This window comes from Mustela lutreola, chromosome 10 (assembly GCF_030435805.1).
Source record: "Mustela lutreola isolate mMusLut2 chromosome 10, mMusLut2.pri, whole genome shotgun sequence".
Taxonomy (NCBI): domain Eukaryota; kingdom Metazoa; phylum Chordata; class Mammalia; order Carnivora; family Mustelidae; genus Mustela; species Mustela lutreola.
The window spans coordinates 23,867,449-23,880,207 of record NC_081299.1 but is presented as its reverse complement, the minus strand read 5'-3'; the positions used below and the strand labels follow the sequence as shown (position 1 = coordinate 23,880,207).

At 43.0% G+C, this 12,759-nt stretch overlaps 1 protein-coding gene across 2 annotated transcripts in view; it reads right to left on the bottom strand.

Annotated features, from left to right (window-relative positions):
• KPNA6 (karyopherin subunit alpha 6) overlaps positions 1-12,390 on the bottom strand; it is a 58,882-nt gene extending 46,492 nt beyond the window's left edge. The window contains exon 1 of one of the 2 annotated variants that reach the window (XM_059136402.1): positions 12,257-12,390. In XM_059136402.1, the coding sequence (XP_058992385.1) occupies positions 12,257-12,260 (4 nt within the window). In that variant the 5' untranslated portion in view covers positions 12,261-12,390. Of the gene's footprint in view, positions 1-11,331; positions 11,381-12,256 lie in introns of those variants that run through there. The other variant, XM_059136401.1, reaches the window with a different exon arrangement.
• Between the last annotated feature and the right edge of the window lie 369 nt (positions 12,391-12,759).

Sequence of the window (12,759 nt, the reverse complement as noted above, 5' to 3'; positions counted from 1 at the left end):
CTGCTCCTCTCCCTGCTCTCTCAATCTTAAAAAATAAAACAAATAAATGTTTTTTAAAAGTTCAACATTATATAAATGGACAGAGTATCTTCAAGGGTTTGTATTAGAAATAGCTAGGCTGAGAGAAGGCAGTTGTGCTAGATGAACCACAAAAAGGCATGCTAGGAACAGTGTGGTACTGGTGAAAGGAACTACAAGGCTAGACAACCTGAGTTTTGGTCTTGCTATTCAATAAATGCACAACCGTGGGTGTCATTTATCTGTATCTTGATTTTCCTACCCTTGCCCTGTCTCATACCTCAGAGTTATGAAGATAAATGAGAATATCCACAAAAGTACTTTTGGATTAGGTTTGGTAATAATAGCTTTTCAAACTTCTGGAATTTCTCCCCTAGCTTCATGACCAGGAAAATACTGCAAACAAAACAGTATATAAACAGGTATGACAGCATGAGGCTCTCAGGGTGTTATCTGCCAGCCTGTCAGAAATGCTAGTCATCAAGACAATGGGAGAGGCTCTTCTAGGGGACAAGTGGGTCCGTCCACAATGGGGCCATATTAAGGCTACTCCTAATCTGGCAGATCCTCACGGGACTGGGCTGAGCAGTGATCACTCTAGGAAACAAAGCTAAATCTATAACTAGGTGGTTTGGCTAAAAGACCATGTGACAAAATATCTGCATACACAACTATGTATTCAAAGCTCAAGGTCTAAGTTAAGTATGGCACACTGAGGTACTAACTCAATCAGATGCTGATAGCCCCAAAGACTAGCTCTCTAATCCTAATTCTCCCGTAGATTTACTAGTCCTTTTGGCCCTTGAGTCTGTATGTAAGTGTAATGGTCAGACCCAGGGATGGGAAATAAGGGGTAGTGAGAAACACAGAACAGGACTAGGATAGCTACAGTTTCAGCTTCTCCAGAAGAAAATTTTCAACTATCCTTTGTAGACTGTACAGAATCTGGCAGCTCTCAACTTCTTCGGGACAATTTATTGCCACTGCCACTAGGTGCTACAAGGAACTAAGATGAATTAAAGTAGAGTAATCAAAGAGCTCAACTTCCATTTAGGCCAGCCCCAAAATATTCACTGAATATCTTCTAACCACTCACAGTGTTCAAGGAAATCAAGAAAAAAATAGGAGCACTTGGCTGGTTCAGTCCGTAAAGTGTGCAACTCTTGATCTTGAGGTTCTAAGTTCGAGCCCCATATTGGATGCACAGATTACTTTAAAATAATATCTTGTGGTGCCTGGGTGGCTCAGTCGGTTAAGCGTCTGCCTTTGGTTTGGGTCATGATCCCAGGGTCCTGGGATGGAGCCCAACATTGGGTTCCATCCCCAAACTGGGCTCCCTGCTGGGAGCCTGCTTTTCCCTCTCTCCATGCTGTTCCCCCTGCTTGTTTTTTTTTTAAATTAATTAATTAATTAATTTTAAATTTTATTTATTGACAGAGAGGCAGGCAGAGAAAGAGAGAGAGAGGGAAACAGGCTCCCCGCTGAGCAGAGAGCCTGATGCGGGACTCGATCCCAGGACCCTGAGATTATGACCTGAGGCTTAACTGAGCCACCCAGGCGGCCAAGTAAACAAAATCTTTTTTTTTTAAGATTATTTATTTATTTATTTGACACAGAGAGAGAGAGAACACAAGTAGGCAGAGTGGCAGGCAGAGGGAGAGGGAGAAGCAGACTCCCCGCTGAGCAGTGAGCCCAATGCGGGACTTGATCCCTGGACCCTGGAATCATGACCTGAGCCAAAGGCAGCCCACTTAACCGACTGAGCCACCCAGGCACCCCCAAATAAATAAAATCTTATCACACTGATGAATCACTGAACTCTACCTCTGAAACCAATAATACATTATGTTAATTAAGTGAATTTAAAATAAACAAAATCTTTAAAAAATTATATATTCCAAATAATCATCTCTAAACTAACTCAAATAGACAAGTGATTTATTACTCATTTTAAAAAATGTGTGTGCCAGGTACTGTGTAAAGGTTTCTGCCTTTAGGAAGTTTTACAACTTACTTTACTCTCATAGCATCAAGAACATTAAAGCCCTAAGTGGGGAGGGTATGTGCTATGGTGAGTGCTGTGAAGTGTGTAAGCCTGACAATTCACAAACCTGTACTCCTGAGGCTAATAATACATTATATGTTAATAGAAAATATAAAAGCCATAAATCTAGGTGATCAATGAGTTCAGAAGGTGGGAGTGAGAACTATCTGTGCTGAGTATAAGCTCTACAGGGGTCTTTGAAGGCTAGATGGTTAATATTCGTTCGTTCATTTGTTTGTTCATTCCCTCCTTCCTTCCTCCCTTCCTTCCTTTCTCTTTAAATATATTTATCTATTAGAGAGAGAGCATACTAGAGAGAGAGAGAGAAAGAGCAAGTGTGCAAGACCATTAACCAACTGAGCCAACAAGGTACCCCATTAGATGGTTAATATTTCTGAAGGTTGGGGAGCCTGGGTGGCTCAGTCATTAAGCATCTGCCTTCAGCTCAGGTCAGGATCCCAGAGTCCTGGGATCCAGTGCTGCATCAGGCTCCCTGCTCACTGGGAAGCCCGCTTCTCCCTCTCCCACTTCCCCTGCTTGTATTCCCTCTTGCTGTCTCTCTCTGTGTCAAATAAACACAATCTTAAAAAAATCTATTTCTGAAGGTAATTTAAGAGATGGGGAGAGCAGTTCACCAGAAGCAAGGGTTAGGTGATCAGAAAGCCCACGGTTGGTTTGAGGAACAAGAACAGTTTGGTTAGGTATAAAAACAAAGGTCCAGGGCGCCTGGGTGGCTCAGTGGGTTAAGCCGCTGCCTTCAGCTCAGGTCGTGATCTCAGGGTCCTGGGATCGAGTCCCGCATCAGGCTCTCTGCTCAGCGGGGAGCCTGCTTCCTTCTCTCTCTCTCTGCCTGCCTCTCTGCCTACTTGTGATCTCTGTGTGTCTTATAAATAAATAAAAATCTTAAAAAAAAAAAAAAAGTTATTCAGTAAATATGGCTACAAAACTTAAATGCAAACTAAAATTTTTGTTTCATCATTCTTAATCTTATATTGAATAAGCCAAGCTTTATGTCTACTCTTTTTATGTATAAAGCACAGATACACTACTGTACATAAAAAAGTGTATCTGGGGGCGCCTGGGTGGCTCAGTGAGTTAAGCCGCTGCCTTCGGCTCAGGTCATGATCTCAGGGTCCTGGGATCGAGTCCCGAGTCAGGCTCTCTGCTCAGCAGGGAGCCTGCTTCCCTCTCTCTGCCTGCCTCTCCATCTACTTGTGATTTCTCTCTGTCAAAAAAGTAAATAAAATCTTAAAAAAATAAAAAAAATAAAAAGTGTATCTTTGTGTGAAAATTTCACAGGAGGGATGCTTTGGGAAAAAAAACTTTAGAAATTTTTTTTATTATTAGAATTATGTATTCTAATTTATTAATTATTAGTAGAATTTATTTAGAAAATAAATTCCTTTTAAAATTTTTTCTAAATTCCTGGGACGCCTGGGTGGCTCAGTTGGTTGGACGACTGCCTTCGGCTCAGGTCATGATCCTGGAGTCCCAGGATCGAGTCCCGCATCGGACTCCCAGCTCCATGGGGAGTCTGCTTCTCTCTCTGACCTTCTCCTCGTTCATGCTCTCTCTCACTGTCTCTCTCTCAAAATAAAAAAAAAAAAAAAAAAAAAAAATCTTTAAAATTTTTTCTAAATTCCTAATTTAATTTTTCTAAATTCCTCCTTCTTTAGGAGGGTGATAATTAAAGAAAAGGTTGAGAAAATACCGATACAAGGAATTAGGCAGTCTGCACCAACATCTCTCTCAGCTTTTCAAGCCAAAATCTTAGGAGTTACTCTTGACAACTTTCCCCTTACCCAACATCCAACTAATAAGAAATACCAGTTTTATTTCCTAATTATTTTTGCACTCTCTTTTTCCATTCCTACTGCCAACTGCCCTAACTCAGGTCATCATGATTTCTCGGTAGACTTTGTAAGAGCCTCATTAACCTCTTCTTTCTCCATATACTCCAAACTTCTTGAAACAGTTTGCCTCTCCTCATTCATTCCTTAGCCCACTCCAATTTGCTTGCATGCCATCAAAACTGTTTTTGTAAAAGCAACTGATCAGGTGTATGATGTTAAATTCAACCAATCTTTTTAGACCATGTTTTGCTGGTCCTCTTTGCAGCACTCAACCCTGACCATTTCCTTCTTGAAATATTCTTTTTCGGGGCACCTGGATGGTTTAGTTATCAAGAGTCTGCCTTCAGATCAGGTCATGATCCCAGAGTCCTGGGATTATCCTGGGATCGAGCCCTGCATTGGACTCCCTGCTCAGCAAGAAGCCTGCTTTTCCTTCTCCCACTCCCGATGTTTGTGTTCCCTCTCTGTCTCTCTGTCAAATAAATAAAATCTTAAAAAAAAAAAAAAAAAACAGAAGGCAAGAAAGACTCTTTTTCTTTGGTTTTTGAGACAATCAGTTTTCTTCCAATTCTGGCTGCTTATCCCCTTCTTGCATATTATGGCTGATGCACCTTGGGGTTCTCTTTTCAGCCTATCTCCCATGATACATCAGTGATTCCATGGTTTTAGTTTCCATATACAGATCAAGAGATGATCAAACATCTATCTCCATCCCCAGACCTCACTCCTGGAGCTTCACACTTCTCTATCCAATTACTTTTTTTTTTTAAAAAAAAAAAAAAAAAAAAAAGGGATCACAAGTAGGCAGAGAAACAGGCAGAGAGAGAGGGGGCAGCAGGTTTCCTGCTGAGCAGAGAGCCCGATGCGGGGCTCGATCCCAGGACCCTGAGATCATGGCCTGAGCCGAAGGCAAAGGCTTTTTAACCCACTGAACCACCCAGGTGCCCCCCAACTGCTTTTTGAACATCTTCCTCTAGAGGTCAGAGAGACACCTCAAAATGTCAAAATTTAAACTCATCTCAGTTAACAGCATCACTATACACTCTGCTGCTTAAGGCAAGAGGTCTAGGAGTCATGCTTAATTCCCTCACTGGCCCCATCAGCCTCCATGTGAAATTAATAACCAAGTCCTGCTCTTTCAAATTCCTAACTCTCTTTTTCCCTACTATTACCACCTCATACGCCATCATCACCTCTTGCCAGGACTCCTGCACTTCTTAAGAACCAACCACTTAAAGAACCTCCTAGTCAGTTCTTTCTGCAATCTTATTAAAGCCAAATTCATCCTCCTAGAGCTGTCCAAGTGATATAAATAAATAAATTTGATCACTTCTGAGATTAAAACCCTTCAACAGCATTTCACTATCATCAGGATAAAGTCCAAATATCATTCCCTACATGCTACTAATCCACTTAGTCTACCAAACTTTTGGTTCTGAAATAATCATTCCCACCCTGCCACTGACAATTCTTATTCCATAGGTCAGATCTCACTTAGTTTAAAGGCCTTCCCTGATTCCCTGGGCTAGGGTGTACCCCCTTACTATATGGGTCCACAGCATTCTGGTCTGCCTCATCCAAATATTTACCATTTTCACTGGTCTCCAAAGTGTGGTACACAAGATTAACTAGGAGGTAAGAAAAAAAGTATATGTATATATGCTAATATACTAATATATGTATTAGTTTTCCCTCTGCCTGCTGTTCCCCCTGCTTGTCTCTTTGTTTCTGACAAATAAAAAAAAATCTTAAAAAAAAAAAAGAAAACCTACTAAATACATAATGCTATTGTAATCAGCAAGACTTTAAAAATGTCTGTCGTCATCCTTTTTTATTTTATTTTAAGATTTTATTTACTTTTTTGACAGAGAGAGACACAGCAAGAGAACACAAGCAGGGGGAGTGGGAGAGAGAGAAGCAGGCTTCCCACTGAGCAGGGAGCCTGATGCGGGTCTTCATCCCAGGACCCTGGGATCATGACCTGAGTCAAAGGCAGACGCTTAAGGACTGAGCCACCCAGGCACCGCAGCATTCTTTTTTTAAAAGATTTATTTATTTTGAGAGAGAGTGAGCAAGTGAGCACAAGTGCTCAGGTGGAAGGGGCAGAGGGAAAGAGAATCCTATGCTCCCATGCTTGGCACAGAGTCTGAGACATGGGACTCAATCTCATAACCCTGAGACCATGACCTGAGCCAAAACTGAGAGTCAGATATCCAACTGATCACACCATCTAGGAGCCTGTCTTCATCCTTTCAAAAAAAAATTTTTAATAAAAATACAGAGATGGGGCACCTGGGTGGCTCAGTGGGTTAAAGCCGCTGCCTTCGGCTCAGGTCATGGTCCCAGGGTCCTGGGATGGAGCCCCGCATCGGGCTCCCTGCTCAGCAGGGAGCCTGCTTCCTCCTCTCTCTCTATCTGCCTGCCTCTCTGCCTACTTGTAATCTGTCAAATAAATAAATAAATAAGTAATTTTTTTTAAAATAAAAAATAAAAATACACAGATGAAGAAATAGCTTATAAAATATATAGAATATTATTTTCCACTATTTTATAAGTCACGCAATTCTTGGACTATACTTGGCCTCAAATATCCAGATGTTTGGTTAGCTTAAGGTTAAAAAAAAAAATTTTTTTTTTAAAGTAGTCTCCATGCCCAGCATAGAGCCCAATACGGGGGCCTTAACTCAGGATGATGAGATTGAGTGAGACCTGATCAAGACGAAGGCTTAACTACTGAGCCACTCAGGTGCTCCAGCTTTTTAGCTTTTGAGTTAACTTGTAACATTTACAAATGTTTAATCCAATAATATCATGAAAATCTGGATTTCTAACTTCAAGGGGAGAGGAACTGTGAAAAGCAATGGGAAATTAGGCAATGCTAGACTTCCAGTCCCCTTGGCAAAAATTGGCTAGAGCTGCATAGACCACATGGAGCTCTGTAGCGGGCCTGCCAGTTTCCATGTGGTTGATTACCCATTAGAATATAAACTCTGAGGGACGCCTGGGTGGCTCAGAGGGTTAAGCCTCTGCCTTTGGCTCAGGTCATGATCTCAGGGTCCTGGGATCGAGTCCCACATCGGGCTCTCTGCTTGGCTGCTTCCTCCTCTCCCTCTCTCTCTGCTTGCCACTCTACTTGTGATCTCTGTCAAAAAAAAAAAAAAAAAGGAATATAAACTCTGAAATTTCACTAGAAAGACAGATTTTTGTCTGTTTTGTTCACCACTGTATTTCCAGGGCCTAGAGCAGAACCGTCACTGCACATACTATGTATTCAATAAACATTTGCTAAAACTGGTGAATATCCATTGCCTGCCTGGCCCCTAAAAGTATGTTTCTGACAAGTTTTCATAATGTGTTACTGCCTTCCCCTCAAAGACAAATTATTTAATCTATTAATCTATTTTTAGCATAGGGCCTGAAACATAGTAAGTCCTTCATTTATTCACTAAGGGACTAAAAGCAATTACTGTAATTATTCAGATGATAATAAACACCATGCTAAAATGGTTTACATGCATTTGCACACTGAATCTGCCTAACACTCCTCTGATGTAGATATTATCCCTATATTAGAGATGAGAACTATAAAGGCTGTGGAGATGAAGTTACTGATTGAAGAACAAATTATATTACAGATTTTTCTTTTAAGATTTTATTTATTTGAGAGACAGTGAGAGAACTGAGAGCAGGAAGGGTCAGAGGGAGAAGCAGACTTCCTGCTGAGCGGGGAGCCAACGCTGAGCTTGATCCTGGGACTCCGGGATCATGACAGTAGCTGAAGGCAGACCATTAACCTACTTTGCCACCCAGATGCCCCTGTATTACAGATTAAGTAACTGTAACACAAGAAAGAATACGAAATGGGCTGTATGAAAGGCAAGAGCAAAGTGCTACAGAATTCAGAGGAGCGTTCACTTCCAGTTTGGGAGGTATGAAGTATTCAAGAGTTCAGAAAGGAGGTAGCATTTAAATTAGACCTTGAAAACCAGGCAAGATTCCCACAGGAAAAGACAGGTAAGGAAGGGATTGTTACTTTATTGCTAGTGATGCTAACATACAAAGGAGGTAGTCTGAGTGGAGTGCAAGATATGTAGGTAAATCTTTAAATAGAGTAAGATTAGTAAAATCATTAGGAAGGCTTTGAATACCAAACTGTATGGGTTATGATTTTATCTTGTAGATACTAAGTCCATGAACGTTCCTAAACTAAGGCGCAGAGTGACAAGATCGAATGGGTGTTTTAGCAAAACTGCTATAGGAAAGAATTAGAGCAGTGGTACAGGAAGCTACAGAAGAGATCTGGAGGACTTCTAAAATAATACCTTTACAATTTACACTCTTTTTGATATCTCGTACTTCACGAAATCTTCATTAATACTAATAGTGTTTACCCGTATTTTCACTTTTTAAAGATTTATCTATCATTTTGAGAAAGCGAAAGCATGTGCAGGTGGGCGGGGGGGTGTGTGTGTTAAACTTCAGTGTGAAGCCTGATGCAAAGCCTGATTCGTTAACCTCAAGATCATGACCTGAGCCAAAACCAAGAGTCGGACATCCAAACAAATGTGCCACCCAGACATCCCCATCCACATTTCCACTTTAAGGAGCCTGAGATTAGGTAAGGTTAAAGAGCACAGAATTACTACTCTTTGTGGGTCTCTGCTGTGAGAAAAACCTACACAAAGCAATTCAGAAGTAAATATGATCACCGTCTTTAACAACTGCCAATACAGAAAGGGAAGAAAAGAGTGAGCAACCAAAGATGGATAGATGCCCCAGTGTCTGGGCTAATGGCTCTAGTATTTAAAAAATGCAGGAAAAGTAGGCCAGAAAAGGGGAGTAAGTGTGAGGCTTGTGGGACACTTAGGTGGTGACTGATGATTAGGTGGCAGCTCTGCAAGTAGCTGTCACACACGAGTGGGTGGGCAACTTTGGAGGGAAACTAAAAGAAGAAATGGGCTAAATTACTTCTTGACCAGGAAGTATTTCAGTTAGAAAGGTTTTGTTATTTGCAGCCAAAAACCAAACTAGAAGTGGCCTTCAGTATCTAGTTAAACCAAGAGATAGGACACTTCCAAAGCTGCCTAATTCAGTGGCTCCAAAGCTGCCTAATTCAGTGGCTCAAAAACATCAAGAAAACATCAGATTCTTCCCATCTTCTCTACTCTCACCCTCAGAACTGCTTCCTCTTATTTATAAATTCTGCCTCAGGACCCCAGCACTACTAAAACCAATTTCAGAGTCAGAAAAGGGCTGTTTCCTTTCCAGAGGCAGAACACAGCCCTTAATAGCCCATATGCTGGTTAGACCCATACTACCCGAGTAAGTTTTAGTAGCTCTGACCTTGCACAAGTTACTAAACTTCTCTATGCTTCAGTTTCCTTAACCAGAACCTGAGAATCTGAGAAGTAAAGGAGTTAATATTCTAGTACTTAGTACCTAGCACATAGCAAGTTCTATTTAAGAGCTGGCTATTATTACAGCTTGCCCATCTTTATTTATTTATTTATTCTCTCATACTTTGGTGATACCCAAGTTAAAATAGAAGCTGGCAAAAAATAAAATAAAATAAAACCTGGCAAATCTCTTTTAAATAAGGAAGTCTTTTCCAGAAGTCCCCCAGGCTTCCCCTTCCTGTCTACTTAGCCAGAGCTGCCTCATACACCCAAGCCTAAATCAATCACTGCCTCGGGAGATAGAATTACAATGATTGGTTTATAGTTTATATTAATCAAGACCTATCCCTGGGGCTGGGGAGGGGCTGCCAGATTCCTGGTTAGCAAGATGGCAGGAATGGGTGATAAAACAACCAGCATCTGCCAAGGCTTAGTCTTAAGAGACCTTGGTCTCTGCTAAGGAGGGTCAGAGTAAGTAATTTCCAGAGCCGGCAAGCATCACCCTTACAGGATCCTAATAGCAGTGAAATCACTACAAAAGTCTGTTAAAGCTAATGAAGTTTGGCACATGACAAACAGTATACGAATTAGGCCAGGCCTTGAGTAGAGCACACCTGAGAGCGCAGAGAAATACAGGAGGTTCTAGATTTATGGAGGTGTGGTGAGGGCTGTATTAGTGTTCCCAGAACACAAAGGGCCTAAATCATCAGCCTTGGATGAGTCACCTAACCTTCTTAAAGTCTCAGTTTACTCATTTATGAATGCAGATAACTCAAACTACCTCTGATTCCATGTTAGGATTAAATGTATCCTAGTTTCACTCACATCATATGTATAAGGATCAGGCAAAAACCACAAACACCAATAGCTGGACATTCAGAAAGACCAAATGGGACAGGGGAGAGGTATCTAAAATGGAGCTGGAGAGAGAAAGGACGGCCACCTGACTCTAGACTAAAAATCCCCGTCAGGACCCTGCTAAGGCTTTGTTGCTCCATGTAAGAACCTTCATCTCAAAGTCTACCAGAAAAGAACTAATTTTACTTCACATCTTAACTCTTCTAAAAGGCTTGTGTACAGCAAAATGGGTAAGGATCTCATTTCTGGCTGTGCTGCTTACTAGCTATGTTATCTTCCTGAGGTGGCTCCCAATCTATAAACTTATTTCACTGAGCTGAATAAACTTAACATTAGCTCCTTCCATTTGAGGAACCAGTGTTCCTAAAATTGAAAGCCAACAGAAAAATTTATAAGAGAAAAGTACCCTAAAAATTCCATTGATAACATAAAGCTGCAGTTACAAAGAAAGATAAGCCTATCAGGCTTGACAATAGATTCTGGAAACCAGAGTCGTTAAGGGAAAGGAATGCTACCGAAGGTAGAAAAGAACCTGTTCCGACGCCTATGGAGCCCTCAGTAGGCTCTGAACACTGTTATCTCAGTCCTCAAACATCTTGATAACATTCCCTTTCCCCTCCTAGGGGAAAATGATGAGGAAAAGAAAGAACCGGAAAGGAAAATAACATTTTCTGTGGACTGTGCTAGATGCCTTCTACCGCATTTGATATTTGCATTTGATATTTACGTTGACTTCTCTGGATGAGAGTCCTAGAAAGTGACAGGATTGCAATACCAGATCTGATTCTAAAGCTACTGCCTTGCAGCTCCAGGGAATAATTTACGTTTCCTCAGGATCACGGTTCTTAACAAAACTCAATCCCAGAATCTCATTTAGCTCACCCCTCCGCATACAACTGTTGGGGTTAGCAACTCACTTTGGAGTTTTTCAGTTTCATTCAGACTAAAGATTTTAAAGTGGGCCCACAAGCACAAAAAAACACCTTTACAACTTTGCCTAGGGTCAAAAGCGTTCTTTCCCCCTTTCCAGCCCAACCACTAGGTGGCCAAGCTATAAAGAACTGCAGCTTTACACTAGGGCTTTGGAGGGATCACCCTGGTTTAGCCACTAACTGTGTGACCTTGGGTAAGTTACTTTACCTCTAAGTCTCAGTTTCCTTACCTGTAAAATGGGGTAACAGTTGTATCTGTCTCATTAAGTTGTGCATATTAAATAAAACGTGACATGAAAAGCAGCCAGAACAATGCCCACGCGTAGGAACAGCTTAGCAATGGATAGTTTTTAATGCTTAAGAGGAAAGAGCTCTTCGCTGATGATGGTTCTGCCGCCAAGTCCAAAGACTTCGCCATCGTTTCTCTCCGCGCACAGGCCTTGCCAGGGGAGTCCCTTCAGAGAGCAACAGGTCGCTCCTTTTCTCCTAACCCGGGCCAAGCCCACACCCGAAATCCCCAATCTTCTACATATGGCCCCCAGGTCTTGGCCTGTGGTTTTCTACTACGAGGCTGTCACTCTGAGTCCAACCGAACCACCCCATTTCCGGCCGGGGCTCGGCAAGTTCTGCCGGCCTTCAGCGGCCCGGGCTGCTTACGGCATGGCTGCCCCTGGTTACGGGCCTGGAGCCGGCTCGCGTGGCGTTCCCTCACCAGAGGAGTCTACTTGCGACGCAGGCAGGATCTCCCTTGAGTTCAGAGGAGCCCCAGAATCCAGTCAAGATGCGCGTCGGTCAAACACACGCCTGGAGAGGGCTCCCTCAACGCCGCCCCGGCCTGCCGCCGGGAGCTCGCCCCCAGCCCCGGTCTCGGCGCAGGGCCCTCGGGAACGCGTGGGCTCCGGCCCTGGGACACCACGTGGGGGCTCCAGGCGTGGCAAAGGTGCTCCCGGAACCAGCTCTCGAAGACTGCTCCCGCCAGGGCCCTAGCCCGGCCCCAAACTGGCCTGAGCGTCTCCGCCGGCCTGGCTTCTCCCCTCAAACCTATGTGGAGAGGACCTCAGACATCTCCTGCAGACCGAAGACAGGCTCCTGCTAGACCCCAAACCCCAGGACCGCCTCAGCTCGAGTCCCCAATTGCCTGGCGTCCTTACTCACCCATCGCGGCTCCGCTCGCTCCTACTTGGCGGCGGCAGCGGCAGCGGCGGCAGCTTCAGCGGTAGCTTCAGCAGACAATATGGCGGATCTGCAGGACGGCAGCCCGAAACGGTCAAACAACTTAACGTTCAACCCGGGGAAGAAACGCGCTCTCCGCCCCACAGCCCATTTTATAGGGAGGAGCGCATTTAAAGAGACCGCAGCTACTGAAGGCGGGGAATAGGGGTGAAATATAAGAGGAGTAGCGAAGAGAGATGAGGAGGGGATACTTACTAAAGAAAGTCAAGTGTGCTGAGGAGTTCTCAGCTTTTTCTGCTCCTATTTCCTCTTTTATAGTGAGGTCTCCTCCCCTAGAAAATTTTCTTCCTTTCGTAGTTAAAGCCAATCATAGACCCTGAGCTGGATATAGGGAATAAGGAATCCTCTCGAGAGGGGGAAGAGATTTGCTTAAGGATATGGAGATAAGGAAATAAAGAAGCTAAGAGTTAACCCGATTACAACCT